The sequence below is a fragment of the Mus caroli genome, unplaced genomic scaffold (assembly GCF_978045245.1).
Source record: "Mus caroli unplaced genomic scaffold, Mus_caroli_1 scaffold_16, whole genome shotgun sequence".
Classification (NCBI taxonomy): domain Eukaryota; kingdom Metazoa; phylum Chordata; class Mammalia; order Rodentia; family Muridae; genus Mus; species Mus caroli.
In genome coordinates this window covers 99,528,131-99,544,562 of record NW_028227271.1, presented here as the reverse complement: position 1 = coordinate 99,544,562, position 16,432 = coordinate 99,528,131, and the positions used below count along the sequence as shown (strand labels likewise).

The 16,432-nt window shown below is 40.2% G+C and overlaps 1 protein-coding gene across 1 annotated transcript in view; it reads right to left on the bottom strand.

The window, feature by feature from the left end:
• C7 (complement C7) overlaps nt 1-16,432 on the bottom strand; it is an 87,143-nt gene that overhangs the window by 33,363 nt on the left and 37,348 nt on the right. Inside the window, exons 8-10 of the mRNA XM_021184151.3 lie at nt 16,049-16,295; nt 13,112-13,225; nt 1,301-1,467 (exon numbers count right to left, since the gene is read on the bottom strand). Of these exons, the coding sequence (XP_021039810.1) occupies nt 1,301-1,467; nt 13,112-13,225; nt 16,049-16,295 (528 nt within the window). The remainder of the gene's footprint in view (nt 1-1,300; nt 1,468-13,111; nt 13,226-16,048; nt 16,296-16,432) is intronic.

Here is a 16,432-nt window from a genome sequence, read left to right as displayed (position 1 = left end):
ACACTTCCAGCACCCAAGGGGATTCAGGGTTTTCTAGGCAATGCACCTCATTCACCATAGCATAGGTGCATTTTCTGATAATTTAGAATATATAAAGCCTTACATCCATTGTTATCAATGCCACCTCTCTTAAGTCAACATCACACCAGATCTTGAGTGGTGTGGCCTTCACTTTAATTTCCAGTATGGTCTTTGGTCTTCATTATATGAGTTTGTATAACTCAGTAGGGTTGGGGTTTGGTTTGGTTTGGTTTTGTTTTGAGGAGGGTCTTTGTTTTTATTTTGTTATTGTTGTTTGAAATACATATAGTATGTTATAAAATAATACACTTTAAAAAAAAGAACACCCTCGGCTCTACCTGTCATTTGGTACATATATGTTACTGTAATTTCAGAGCCTGTAAACTATAGCATGGGAAGAGAAGTTATCAGACTGACAGATGTAACAGCAAGGGAGTCTCTATGTATTCCTCTTGGAAAATATGTAACCCCTGCCCCAGATTACAAAGCAAAGAAAATATGATCAAGGGGCTGGCAAGATGAGTTGGCAGATGCAGGCACTTGCTCCACAAGCCTGACAACCTTAGTTTGGTCTTCAACACACACACAAAGAGAACTGACTCCACAAAATTGTCTGTGGGTGTCCACGTGACAACATGTGTGAGCCCACATACATATATCACACACATACGCTGATAGTAAATCAAAGAAGGAAAGTTTTGAAAGAAAACATAATCCAATTTAGGGCCAAAGTTAAAATACAAACGTCGGGCTAGAGAGATGGCTCAGTGATTAAGAGCACTGACCACTCTTCCGAAGGTCCTGAATTCAAATTCAGCAGCCACATGTTGGCTCACAATCATCCTTAATGAGATCTGATGTCCTCTTCTGGTGTGTCAGCTATAGTGTATTTACATATAATAAATAAATCTTTGGGCTGGAGCGAGGGGGTGTGGAGAGAGACAAAAAAGTATCTAAAGACAGCTCCAGTGTACTTACATGTAATAAATAAATAAATCTTAAAAAATTAGAAAGCATTTAAAAAATAAAAATAAAATACAAATGTCCTCATTATTGTCTTGGGATTTACAAGATGTGTAAGCTTTACTGTTGATCTACAAATAAACCACATTGACTGTTTCTTATGATCATGTATATATTCATTTTCCTATATAAAGCGTAATTGGGACTCGGAAAATGATAATTGCAGCCAATTCTGTTTAATCACCTTGATGTAATCTCATTTTCCAACACAAGTAAACATGACTGCTCCCAGTGCTTCGCGCAGTGCTTCACATACCTTTTCTTTTATGACTTGGGGAAGTCTGGTTACAGACTCAGCCCAGGAGGAATATCGCTGCTTGTTTCCAGCAGGATTATCCAGGTCCAGGAAACTAAGGTCACCTACAAAGCCAGTGTCTCCACCTCTGACCAATTGCTTTCCTCGAAGCAACCTGCCCTTATTTCCTAGAAAAGGAGGAAACAAGTAAAATGGATCAAGGTAAGTCAGCATGCACAAATAAAATGAAATTGTCAAGTGAAAGTCCAAAGTCTGTCAGATGTTTTTTTAAAAATCCATCAAACTATGACATCTTGAGAAAAGCAAACCGTAAAGACAATAGTACGAGGGCTGCCTAGGTTTTTGGAGAATTTATACCATTCTATATAACACTACAGTAGTTATTATCCATCTAACATACTTAGAAGACCCATTAAAATATACAACACCACTATTATATGAAAAGCAATCTCTGTGTAGATCCTTCAATCTTAGCAATTGCTTCACTGCTGGGGGAGCTATGACAACAGTGAGGGTGAGGAAGGTATGGCAAGTCTCTACATTTTTCTCATAATTATGCCATGACTCTCAGTGGACATAAAAAATAGGATTGAAAAGAAAATTAGGTGAGTGGGGATATTGTTTAGTCGGTAGAGCATTTGTTATCCCCTGGGAACCTCTGTGCCCGTACCTACACCGCATAAGATTAGTTGTGGGAGCACAAACTTTTTTTTTTTTTGAGATGTGGGTGTTTTATTTTATTTTATTTTATTTTTAATTTTTAATGTTTTTTATTACGAATTTTCCTCAATTACATTTCCAATGCTATCCCAAAAGTCCCCCATACCCCCCCCCACTTCCCTACCCACCCATTCCCATTCTTTTGGCCCTGGTATTCCCCTGTATTGGGGCATATAAAGTTTGCAAGTCCAATGGGCCTCTCTTTCCAGTGATGGCCGACTAGGTCATCATATGCAGCTAGAGACAAGAGCTCCGGGGTACTGGTTACTTCATCATGTTGTTCCCCCTATAGGGTTGCAGATCCCTTTAACTCCTTGGGTACTTTCTCTAGCTTCTCCATTGGGAGCCCTGTGATCCAATAGCTGACTGTGAGCATCAACTTCTGTGTTTGCTAGGCCCCGGCATAGTCTCACAAGAGACAGCTATATCTGGGTCCTTTCAGCAAAATCTTGCTAGTGTATGCAATGGTGTCAGCGTTTGGAGGTTTGGAGGCTGATTATGTGATGGATCCTTTCTCCTCTTGATGGATATCTAAGGATCTGATGGTGTTTTGGATGTCCTCAGGATCTGTTCTTATGTCTCCTTTTTCATTTCTGATTTTGTTAATTAGAATGCTTTCCCTGTGTCCTCTAGTGAGACTGGCTAAGGGTTTATCTATCTTGTTGATTTTCTCAAAGAACCAGCTCCTTGATTGGTTGATTCTTTGAATAGTTCTTGTTTCCACTTGGTTGATTTTGCCCCTGAGTTTGATTATTTCCTGCCGTCTACTCCTCTTGGGTGAATTTGCTTCCTTTTGTTCTAGCGCTTTTAGGTGTGTTGTCAAGCTGCTAATGTGTGCTCTCTCTAGTTTCTTTTTGGAGGCACTCAGAGCTATGAGTTTTCCTCTTAGAAATGCTTTCATTGCATCCCATAAGTTTGGGTATGTTGTGGCTTCATTTTCATTGAACTCTAAAAAGTCCTTAATTTCTTTCTTTATTCCTTCCTTGACCAAGGTATAATTGAGAAGAGTGTTGTTCAGTTTCCATGTGAATGTTGGCTTTCTATTATTTATTTTGTTATTGAAGATCAGCCTTAGTCCATGGTGATCTGATAGGATGCATGGGACAATTTCAATATTTTTATATCTGTTGAGGCCTGTTTTGTGACCAATTGTGTGGTCAATTTTGGAGAAGGTACCATGAGGTGCTGAGAAGAAGGTATATCCTTTTGTTTTAGGATAGAATGTTCTGTAGATATCTGTCAGATCCATTTGATTCATAACTTCTGTTAGTTTCACTGTGTCCCTGTTTAGTTTCTGTTTCCATGATCTGTCCATTGGTGAAAGTGGTGTGTTGAAGTCTCCCACTATTATTGTGTGAGGTGCAATGTGTGCTTTGAGCTTTACTAAAGTTTCTTTAATGAATGTGGCTGCCTTGGTATTTGGAGCATAGATATTCAGAATTGATAGTTCCTCTTGGAGGATTTTACCTTTGATGAGTATGAAGTGCCCCTCCCTGTCTTTTTTGATGACTTTGGGTTGGAAGTCAATCTTATCAGATATTAGAATGGCTACTCCAGCTTGTTTCTTCTTACCATTTGCTTGGAAAATTGTTTTCCAGCCTTTCATTCTGAGGTAGTGTCTATCTTTTTCTCTGAGATGAGTTTCCTGTAAGCAGCAAAATGTTGGGTCTTGTTTGTGTAGCCAGTTTGTTAGTCTATGTCTTTTTATTGGGGAGTTGAGTCCATTGATATTAAGAGATATTAAGAAAAAGTAATTGTTGCTTCCTGTTATCTTTGTTGTTAAAGCTGGCATTCTGTTCTTGTGGCTGTCTTCTTTTAGGTTTGTTGAGGGATTACCTTCTTGTTTTTTCTAGGGTGTGGTTCCCGTCCTTGTATTGGTTTTTTCCTGTTATTATCCTTTGAAGGGCTGGATTCATGGAAAGATAATGTGTGAATTTGGTTTTGTCGTGGAATACTTTGGTTTCTCCATCTATGGTAATTGAGAGTTTGGCTGGGTATTGTAGCCTGGGCTGGAATTTGTGTTCTTTTAGTGTCTGTATAACATCTGTCCAGGATCTTCTGGCTTTCATAGTCTCTGGTGAAAAATCTGGTGTAATTCTGATAGGCTTGCCTTTATATGTTACTTGGCCTTTTTCTCTTACTGCTTTTAGTATTCTATCTTTATTTAGTGCATTTGTTGTTCTGATTATTATGTGTCGGGAGGAATTTCTTTTCTGGTCCAGTCTATTTGGAGTTCTGTAGGCTTCTTGTATGTTCATGGGCATACAAGATTTAGATTTGGAAAGTTTTCTTCTATAATTTTGTTGAAGATGTTTGCTGGTCCTTTGAGTTGAAAGTCTTCATTCTCATCCACTCCTATTATCCGTAGGTTTGGTCTTCTCATTGTGTCCTGGATTTCCTGGATGTTTTGAGTTAGGATCTTTTTGCATTTTCCATTTCTTTGATTGTTGTGCCGATGTTCTCTATGGAATCTTCTGCACCTGAGATTCTCTCTTCCATCTCTTGTATTCTGTTTCTGATGCTCGCATCTATGGTTCCAGATTTCTTTCCTAAGGTTTCTATCTCCAGCGTTGCCTCACTTTGGGTTTTCTTTATTGTGTCTACTTCCCTTTTTAGGTCTTGGATGGTTTTTTTCAATTCCATCACCTGTTTGGTTTTGTTTTCCTGCAGTTCTTTAAGGGATTTTTGTGTTTCCTCTTTAATGTCTTCTACCTGTTTGGTTATGTTTTCCTGCAATTCTTGAAGGGATTTTTGTGCTTCCTCTTTAATGTCTTCTACTTGTTTAGCAGTGTTCTCCTGTATTTCTTTAAGTGAGTTATTAAAGTCCTTCTTGATGTCCTCTACCATCATCATGAGATAGGCCTTTAGGTCCAGGTCTAGCTTTTCAGGTGTGTTGGGGTGCCCTGGACTGGGCGAAGTGGGAGTGCTGGGTTCTGATGATGGTGAGTGGTCTTGGTTTCTTTTAGTAAGATTCTTATGTTTACCTTTCGCCATCTGGTAATCTCTGGAGTTAGTTGTTATAGTTGTCTCTGTTTAGAGATTGTTCTTCTGGTGATTCTGATTACAGTCTATCAGCAGATCTGGGAGACAGGCTTTCTCCTCTGAGTTTCAGTGGTAAGAGCACTCTCTGCTGGCAAGCTCTCCTCTTACAGGGAAGGTGCACAGATATCTGGTGTTTGGACCTCCTCCTGGCCGAAGAAGAAGGCCCAAAACAGGACCATTCCCAGATGCTGTGTTGCTTTGGCAGGTCACAGATGCTGTCAGCTTTTGTGGTGCACACTCTCACATGTGCAGACTAAGTTCCTAAGTTCAGCGGAGTCTCGGCACCAAGATGGTGCTCCCTGCCCCTGAGGCAGAGGGCTCCCTTGCAGGGCTGACCACTGTCCTCCGGCTGGGAGGGTGCCAGATGTCTGCGGCCTCAAAAGGGTGCTGCCTCAGCGGCTCTGTGGCTCCTGCCTGTCCCAGAAGCTGTCTGCCTCTGTGGTGCACACTCTCACCTGTGCAGACTAAGTTCCTAAGTTCGGTGGAGTCCCGGATCCAAGATGGCACTCCCCTCTCCTAAGACCCAACATATATTGAGCACAAACTCTTAATCTCAGCACTCACTCGATGTAAAGAGGATCACAAGTTCAAAGTCACCCTCTACTACATAACAAGTTAAAAGATTGACTAGGATACGTTAGACTCTGTCTAAATAATAATGACAGTGGTAGTAGTAGTTGAAAAGGAGGAGGAAAGGGAGGAGGAGGGAGGGAGGAAGAAGAAAGAGGAGGAACGATGGGCACTGGTGGCACATGCCTTTAATCCCAGCACTTGGGAGGCAGAGGCAGGCAGATTTCTGAGTTCAAGGCCAGCCTGGTCTACAAAGTGAGTTCCAGGACAGCCAGGGCTACACAGAGAAACCCTGTCTCTAAAAACAAGAAAAGAGAAGGGAAGGGAGGGGAGGGGAGGGGAGGGGAGGGGAGGGGAGGGGAGGGGAGGGGAGGGGAGGGGAGGGGAGGGGAGGAGAGGGGAGGGGAGGGGAGGAGAGGAGAGGAGAGGGGAGGGGAGGAGAGGAGAGGAGAGGAGAGGAGAGGAGAGGAGAGGAGAGGAGAGGAGAGGAGAGGAGAGGAGAGGAGAGGAGAGGAGAGGAGAGGAGAGGAGAGGAGAGGAGAGGAGAGGAGAGGAGAGGAGAGGAGAGGAGAGGAGAGGAGAGGAGAGGAGAGGAGAGGAGAGGAGAGGAGAAAGAGGAGGAACGAGTAGAAAAAAAAGAAGAAAACATCTCTAGACTGATATAGAGGATATCATAAAATTACTGTTAGTTTTAAATGTTTTAGTTCAGTAATAATATCATGCATGCTTTGCAGAAGAATATCATTAGAAAAATCATACATATATTAAAGGATGAAGTATCATGAAGGTGAAACTTACTTTCAAATAATTCATAAATAACATAAAGCACTTGAAACACATGCTCAATGATGCCACTAACTAATCAGTCAATATTATAAACATGTGCATATGTGACAAATGTCAGAAGAATAATTGTCATGTATAGGTAATAGATATGTAAACAAGTACTGTGTTCTTTACATTTTTCTCTATATTTGAAATTCTTTTTTTTTTTTACGTATTTTCCTCAATTACATTTCCAATGCTAGCCCAAAAGTCCCCCATGCCCTCTCCCCCACCCCCCTACCCACCCATTCCCACATTTTGGCCCTGGCATTCCCCTGTACTGGGGCATATAAAGTTTGCGTGTCCAATGGGCCTCTCTTCTTTTTGATAAAATGCTGAAGATAAAACAGTTCAGGGACTAGCACATTAACAAATTTTTAAAAGCTGTTAATTAACAGGAATACATTACCTAAAACATGAAAAGTGTTCTGAAAAGTTTGAATGCTAATTGAATTCCTATTTTCCATTTATGTGTCTCATAATTTTAGATGTATTTTTATCTCCACTAAAAATTGGTTCTTACAAAGGTCGTGACTAGACATTTCTAATCCTACAGATCACATTTTGAGTGATTTCCACTTCCTTTTTTGTAACTGTCCAAATTTTGCAATTCTGTCAAATGAACACACTGTACTTCTATAATGAGAAACTATGAAAGCCTGGTATTTTTAATAAATTACCTGAGTGCCTCATTTCCATCGTTAACTCTGGTTTGATATGCAAATCGTAGCCTTTTAAATGCAGTATCTCACAGGTCCAAGCCCTGGGCTACTGCATCACCACCAGCTATGGTGCCTGCAGGTTTCTGAGCTCAGATTAGACCTAGAAGAGACTCTCTAAAGGAAATGCCTCCAAATCTACATCTGTCACCCCACTTTCCCCAGTGATCTCCATGAGCAAGAAAGATTGGGGATCATCGCCTTACTGACACACCAAGTTATGAGCAGGTTCTACAAAACTGGTGCCAGTTTTTAATCATTCATGCTCTGCCTTCAGACCCCAGGAGCCCTCTGCTCTGGCTAAGGCGTTCCTCTGAGAACGGATGGCAAGTAAAACAACAAAGAACCGTGTGTTTACATCTCACATCTGGTTCTTGCTAGCTGTGATCTCTGGTAGCCTTTTTGTATTCCAATGTGTCTGTGTATAAAATGAGAATATAAATTCTAAGCACTTTCTAGGTAGGAGGAGTGCACTGGTTAGCTTTTGTAAAGCACTTAGAATTATTCTGGAAGAAAATAAGTGCTACATGTTTATTAAGTGCAAACTAAAGTCAATGAGCAGAACTCTGTTGACAGTACCTCGAACACCAAATGTCAACATCTTCCAAGACCTTCTCTCTCAACCTTGGCATCCAAAGAGCTACTTTTCCACATCATTGGAATTGAGGGGGATAGTGGGATGGGATGGATGGGAGGAGTATAGAAGGAATTAGAAGGAGGAAAGAGAAGGAGTGATGATTTAATTCTTCTTTAATTGATTTTTTTAATGAAAAGAAAAAAACTGTTCTTCTTTGGCCACATCAATTACCTTGAACAGAATGCTATCCCTGGCCTTGTCACTGCCATGGTCTTGGTGCCTAGGGCCGCCCCCAAAGCTCCCTGCTTCTTCACTGAGCATCACAGCAGTTGACGTCAGCCTTCATTCTTATCTCTACCCTCATCCCCAAGAATATTTAAGCTCTAATTCTGCCAAGGCTGCTACCTTACAAAAGGCATGGGAATCTCGTTTCCACCCCATCCCCTGCGACACAACCCATTGCTTTTATGGAAATAAGCTGTCTCTGCACCCAATGGATGCTGTCATCTGCTCTTGGCTAACTTGGCTTGGTTGATGTTTTCTAGCACTTCCCTGTTAACCTCTCACTCTTTTTCTCTCTGTCTCTTTGCTTCTCACCTTAAAAGGTCATTTGTATTCCTCTCCTCCTTCTCTACATCTTATACCTATATAAACCATCACTTCTTTACTCCTGCTCAAACTTCTAGTGGTGCCCAACAGCTACTGGAACCAAATTCAAATTCCTTAACATCACAGCTATATAATCTATATCAGCTGATCTGAATAACACTATCAGCAAAGCAGTAGGACACAAAAAAACTAACACACACACACAAAAATTAATCAGTGGCTCTCCTAAATACAAAAGACAAATAGACTGACAAAAATTCAGGGAAGCATCACCTTCTATAAAATAAAATAAAATATAAACCATCTTGGAAGATCTCTAACTCTAAGCAAGCAAGTGAAAGATTCATATAGTAAAAACTTTAAGATGCTGAAGAAATTTTTAAAAATCACCAGAAGATAAGACCTTCCCATGTTCATGAATTGGTAGAAATAACATTATAAGAATGGCCATTCTACCAAAAGTGATCCATAGATTTAAGACAATACACATTAAATTCCAACAGTCTTCCACTTCACATGAAAACATACATACACACACACACACACACAAATCTTGAGCAGAACTGTAGGACACATAGCCATTTCAGATTTCAACTTGTATTGCAGAGTTATAATAATAAAAATATGATATTGCATGAAAACTAATCCACTGATCAATGTAACCAAGCTGAAGATCTAGACATAATTCCATAAATGTACAAACACCTGATTTTTTTCACAAAGAAACTGAAAAATATGTTCTAGAGAAAAGACAACATCTTCAATAAATGATGTTGATTAGAATGGATAACTGCATATAGAAGAATGTAAATAGATCTGTACTTATCATCCCACACAAAACCCAACTCAGATGGATCAAGGACCTCTACAGAAGGCCAGATACATTGAATCTGATAGAAAAAAAAGTGGGGAATAGCCTTCAAATGATTTTCACAGGAAAAGGCTTTTTGAACAGAGTGCTGTTAACAGATTAATAATTGTTAACAATTAATAAATGAGAGCTCATGAAACGGAAAAGCTTCTATTCGTGAAGAAGCACACCATTCAGACAAAGTGGCAGGCCACAATGGGGAAAGATTTTTACCAATTATACATCTAATATCCAAAATGTATAAAGAACATTTTTATTTTTTTTTTTCGAGACAGGGTTTCCCTGTATAGCCCTGGCTGTCCTGGCATTCACTTTATAGACCAGGCTGGCCTCGAACTCAGAAATCCACCTGCCTCTGCCTCCCGAGTGCTGGGATTAAAGGCGTGCGCCACCACGCCCGGCAAGAACATTTTTAATGAACATCAAAAATGATTTTAAAATCGTATACAGAATTAGGCAGACAATTCTAAAAAGATGAAACGGGTCTGAAAAACAAAGAAATGTTTAACGTCTTTAGCTATCAGGGAAGTAGAAATTAAAACTACTTTGAAATGCCACCTAACCCGATCCAAAATAACCAAGATCAATAATTATTTAAAAAAAAAAACCTCGGCCATCAATGGAAAGAGAGGCCCATTGGACTTGCAAACTTTATATGCCCCAATATAGGGGAATGCCAGGGCCAAAAGAATGGGAATGGGTGGGTAGGGAAGTGGGGGGCGCTATGGGGGACTTTTGGGATAGCATTGGAAATGTAATTGAGGAAAATATGTAATAAAAATATTAAAAATCAAAAAAAAAAACAACAGAAAAAAAAAAAAAACAATGAACAGCTCTTGCTGGTGATAATAAACAGTCATCCATTGCTGGTAGAAGCAAAAACTTGTATAGTAACTATGGAAATCAGTGTGGGGATTCCTCAGGAAGCTGGGGATAGCACTACTTCAAGATCTAGCTAGACCACTCTTGGGCATATACCCAAAGACACTTGCTCATCCATGTTCATTGCTGTTCTATGCATAATAGTCAAAAATTGGAAACAATCTAGATGTTCATCAACAGACAAATGTATAATTAAAATGTAATCTATTTACATAATGAAATATTATTCGACTGTTAAGAAAAATTAAATTTACAGATAAATGCATCAATCTAGAAAAATCATCCTTAGTGAGGTAACCCAGACTGCCCAAAAGACAAATACTGCATTTTTTCTCTTACATGTGGATGTTAGCATTTCAGCTTTTGATATGTTGTGCTACAACCTGAATAATCACAGAGGTTAGGTGCCTAGTTAGGGAAAACAATAGGGAAGAGGGTCTCCCAAGGAAAGGGAAATAGAATGTAGTATTGTGAAGAGATAAAGGAGAAAACTAGAATAAAAGGATTAAATCAGGTGGGGGAAGAGAGAGGTGGGTAAGGGAGGGAATCTGAGGGGGGAAACTAACACCAAAGGCCACTTGAAAAAAAACCATGGAAATCTACTATTGAAGCTTCCTAAAATACACCTGTGTATGAAAGGAATATAAATGGAACCACTAGATAACTGGAGAGAAAATGACCCAACTAGACATCTCAAATGTCTCAAAGGAACACCTCCAGTTCCAGTTCAAGTTACATCTTGTTGAGTTGGTGCCCAAAGCAGCCCCATGGAAACACACACACACACATACACACACATGTCACAAGCTATGGCAAAGGCCATGGGTTACTCTCCACAACATGATGGTAAGGCCCTACTGCTGCATACAATGTTTTTATGTTACCAACCATAGAGAATTTGAACTGACGCCTACCTAAAATCTTTGCTTCTACTGACTGGCATTCATCGTGGTGAAAGGTGCTCTGTAGACTACTAAAGGAGAAAGGTAATCACCAATGTCACTCAGCTTGCAGCCTACAACCACAAACCACAAGCAAGATAGTCTGGTGTAATAGTGGCACAAAGGTTATGGTAGTTATCAACCACTTCTTGGTTGGATTTAAGGCCCATCCCATGAGAAGGAACCTATACCTGACACTGCTATCATGACTAAGAACCTGAAACTTCAGGTCTTGGCCTAACAGAAAACCTATTTTATCCTCTTAAAGGAACATAGCAATAAAATTACTCCTGACAACATACTACTAAGCACATAAATGTTGTTCAAAGCTTGTCAGAGGAGCTTCTTCTTGCAGTAGATGGGAATTAACACAGAGACCCACAACTGGACAGTGTGCTGAGAGTGACAGACTTTGGAGAACTAAGTCCTATATAGGATATCTTTATCAAACGTCTACCCTGCTATCACAACCAAGAACCTGAAACTAGACAGACCATCGGCCTAACAGAAATCCTATTTTATTCTCTTACAGGAACACAGGAATCTATGAAAAAGAGGAAGTAGACAGGTTGTAAGAACCAGCAGAAATGGAGAACTCCAATGAGACACTGTCTTCAAGAAACAGCAGGACTGGTGCACATATGAGCTCACAGGGATGCAGCAACATGCACAAAATAAATCTCTACAGGTTCAGGCCAGATGAGGTCCCATCAATGAGATGGGGAAGTGGACAAGTAACTTTCTGATCTGCTCCAAAAATTACAACATTACACACTATTGTATCTTCCATTAAGAATTAATTTGGTTGGGGTAGGGGAGGACGCTGGAGAGATGGCTCAGTGGTTAAGAGCACTGACTGCTCTTCCAGAGGTCCTGAGTTCAATTCCTATCAACCGTGTGGTGGCTCACAACCATATGTCATGGGATCCAATGCTCTCTTCTGGTGTGTCTGAAACAGCAACTACATACAGTCATATACATAAAATAAATAATTTTTGAAAAATAGAATTAACTCATCTGGGCCTGTCATTCACTTTACCAAGAGACTATCCCTCAGGAAGGCTGGTTCACATTAAAGCATACTAAAGAGATAGGAAGAATAATTATCCAAGTGAGATAATGTACTTTTGCTTCACAGAAACTTGGTCTTTGGTGCAGTCTCTTACAGAGGCTCTCCCATACAGCTTTGCTATGTCTGCCTGCTTTCCTTAATCCTAACTCTAAAGAGCATGACTGTTCTTTTGTCTTCTTTTCTATATGACTCTGGCTAAACCCTAAGCATGTTTTCTCTGGCACATTGATGCTTTTCCACTCTTTCCCTAAGACTATCCAACCACACATGTTCTACCATGTAGCTCCTCGTCCATGGAACATGCTCAAAAGGCACGGCTTTCTCTCTTCCTTTTCTACATAAACTCTCCTGTAACAGCTGCTGATTTACAGCCTGTCTTCCCTATTGCTTTCTTTCAAACTCTAATAATATTGTTCACAAGCTTCCTATTCAGTCCTTTTTTAAATTCTTCCATGAACAATACTAGGAATCTAAAGAGGCCCTAATTTCCCTGTTACCTTATAGTGTATAACATGGGGGCCCCCTAATTTTCTGGCAACAAAAGTATCACTTAAGCCCACTGGTTCAAGTCTAGATTAGTAACATAATAAGAAACGATATCGGGCTGGTGAGATGGCTCAGTGGGTAAGAGCACCCGACTGCTCTTCTGAAGGTCCAGAGTTCAATTCCCAGCAACCACATGGTGGCTCACAACCATCTGTAATGAGATCTGGCGCCCTCTTCTGGAGTGTCTGAAGACAGCTACAGTGTACTTACATATAATAAATAAATAAATCTTTAAAAAAAAAAAAAAGAAACGATATCAATAAAGTAAAGTAGTACAATATTAAAAAATAAAGCAAGACACAAAAATAACCAAATAGATCTCTTTTTTTAAGCAGAATACCAGCTAAAGATTAAAAGCCCTGGAGACCAAAACTTAATTGATTATAAGAATGATCAAAGCTAAACTAGTAGTACAAATTGAACTCTTTCTCATTTACCTGAAGTTGATTTTTCAGTCTTTAGCAGTTCCATACATCTCTGATCTGCTGATGATGTAAAAAAAAACTGAAAATCCGCAGACGAACATGAGTTATCCTCTTTTTCCTGAAGATCTGGGAAGAAATGCAAAAGTCAAGTGTTTAGTTTCTGTGTTAATTAAAAACCTTCTTAGGTGTATAGCCAGGAGTACTTTCCAGCTGCTGTGGCCGTTTGTTAAGACTAACAAAATACTCAGTTTCAAGAGCTCTCTAAGGGCAACATTCAGGATAGTTGGATTTTCTTATTTTTCTCCTATTAGCTTTGGCCGAAGAGAGGGTGGGGACAGGGCATCATCCCAAGTAAGTGTCACATAAAAGAGTAGCAGAAACTGAATACTTCAAAGAGATGTCTTTTACCCACTCGTGGTCAGCTTCTTAAAAATAAAACAAGTAGATGAACACAAGAGTATGGTTGCTTCCTACTCACTGAAGATTCTAAAAGCTGAACTATACAAATTAATTCCTAAACTCTGGGCCCAACTTACTTGACCTCTCTATATCTATGGTTAATATCTTAATATCTATGGTTCCTAATGAAAGAAATTGGAAGCAAGATAGCCCTCCTTTGTAGGCAGTTTGGTTGGGGGTTACAAGCCTAAAGAAAATAAGATTTCTACATGCCCTGATGGAACAGAGTCAGCTCCAAGAGTGTTAAGGATTGATAATGAACTCTTCCTAAGCATTGAGCTCAGAAACTAAAACCAGAAAACCCTGTTGCATCAATAATCTATCCATGTGTTGATACACATGAAGGCTGCTTTCATATTTTGGTATTGTAAAGGCTAAGTATATAGCACAACAGTAGAGCCTATGAGTCAGTGACTAGTGAAACCAGAAAGATATTGAAAATAAATTGTCCATTTGATTATTCTTAAGAAATATTGTCTGATCTTGACAACAAATTCTGGAGACCATAAGGAAAAAAGAACCCTGCTCATTACTGGTAGGAATGTAGACTGGGATAGCCACAATTGAAGTCAGGATTCTACCACTCCTGGTACTCCTATATTGTAACCTCCCCCGAGCCTGGAGCAGGCTGAGCCAGACCTTGACCTTGCTGCCACTAAGGAGATTACCTAGGGTGGAGCCTTCCTCCCTAGATCACTCTATTGTTCAGCCACTGCCACTGTTCTCCTTTAAGATACTGCTACCTGCTGGGAGGCCACTGAGCTATTCCAGAGACTACACCCTATCCTGCACATCATCACCTGCAGCTGGTTCCAAGCTCCAAGGATGAATTGGCGGGAATGGGCCTCCCCCCTACCTCCTTTATAAGCGCATTTGCCATTAAACATTTGAGCTTTGATCAGGAACCTTGACTTAGCTCCATTTTTCTCTCGTCTGCCTAGTTTCCCTCTCTTTCAGCTCTGGCCTGCCACTCAGGTGTACCCTGTCCATGTGAACCAATGGCCAGCTCACAACACTATATCCTAGGATTAACTATGTCAATACACTGAGGGATACATGCACATCCATGTTTATTGTGGCATTATTCACCACATGATAGGAAAGTATCAAACCATCTTAGATGTTTATCAGCAGATAAATGGATAAAGAAAATGTATATAAACACAATGGAATTTTATTCTGCTAGAAAAGAAAAATTAGTGAAATCATGACATTTGCGGGAAATCTGAAGAAACTAGAAAACATTGTGTTCAGTGAAATAAGCCAAAATTGGAAAGATAGGTACTAATCATTTTCCTTTGTATGGGAGACCTAGATTTAAAGGTGGGGAGAGGACCAGGGGCTGTCCCTAACTCTATTACCTCCCTATGGATCCTGTTTCCCTAACTAGGGGGCCTTGTCTGGCCTCAGTAAGAAAGGATGTGCCTAGTCCTGCAATGACCTGATATGACAGGGTGGGTTGGTACCCAGGGGGCCTCTCCCTTCTCAGAGGAGAAGAGGGAGTGCTGGGGAAAGGGGTCGGGAGGATTGGGAGGGAAGGTAGGCTGTAATCAGGATGTAAGCAAATAAATAATCTGATGAATTAGTGGAAAATTAATGTGGGGAGATGTGGTGGTTTGAATATGTTTGGCCCAGGGAGTGGCACCATTAGGGGGTGTGGCCTTGTTAGAGTAAGTGTATCACTGTCGAGGTGGGCAATGAAATCCTCCTCCTAACCAAGAGGGCCTAGCCAGTCTTCTCCTAACTGCCTTCAGATGAAGATGTGGAACTCTCAGCTCCTCCTGTACTATGCCTGCCTGGATGCTGCCATGCTCCCAACCTTGATGATGATGGACTGAACCTCTGAACCTGTGAGCCAGCCCCAACTAAATGTTGTCCTTATAACAGTTGCTCTGGTCATAGTTTCTCTTCACAGCAATGGAAACTCTAACTAAGACAGGTGAGTAAGAAGAAAGAAAGGGAAGGACTAGATATGGGTCTCTAAAAGAAAAAGAAGTATTAGGGATGGGGACTGATGGAGTCTATGTGACAGGGAGGTGAAGGGGACATGAGGAGGTACAAAGAGCTAAGCGAGAAGGACATTGGGTACAAAGAAAAGACCATGGACGAGGGGGATAAATAAAAAGATATATATGAAGATGCATAATAAATCCATTGCTTTGTAAGCTAACTTAAACATGTACTTTTAAATAAAAGAAGTACTTTTTAATCCGAGAAATGGGAAAGATTATAACGTATTATAAAAATCTAACATCCTCTAGAGACGGGTGATAATGGTAATGATTTAGCTAGACATTATTCAAAGGAGTAGGCAGGCACTGCTTAAATCATGTGAGAATTTGAGCACAGTAAAATAGATGCCTTCAATTTTGGACTCCTCTGCAATTTAAATCTCTATCAAATTTTAAAGCTTAAAAGTTTAATGTAACCACATATATTCTCCCATTAAAACTCTTCAAATGCTTTTAGATAACATTTTTAATACCATACCAGCTTTTTTGCCACTTCCTGAATCCACATAAAATAGAACTCTATATTCTCCTCCTAAGGACCCAGACTGCAGGTAATGTGTCCCATACTGATCGATTAACCGTCGGTAGGCACTGTAGTCATACAGAGTGGGAAGATGGGAGAGTTCCTTCCAGAATGGCTCAGCAACTTGTAAAAATTCAGGATTATTATTAGTGAACTGGGCCACTTCAACAGTGTTCTGAACAACCAACAATTTATAACTCTTCTGGAAAGAGAAAGAGTAAATGAAGTTTTAGGTGAAAGAAAACATAATACAAAAAAATAGTTTCCCTATCCGTCATGGTGATCAGCTGCCAATTCTAGTCACCCAATTTGATTTTTCTGGAGGTCTAGGATCCCCTT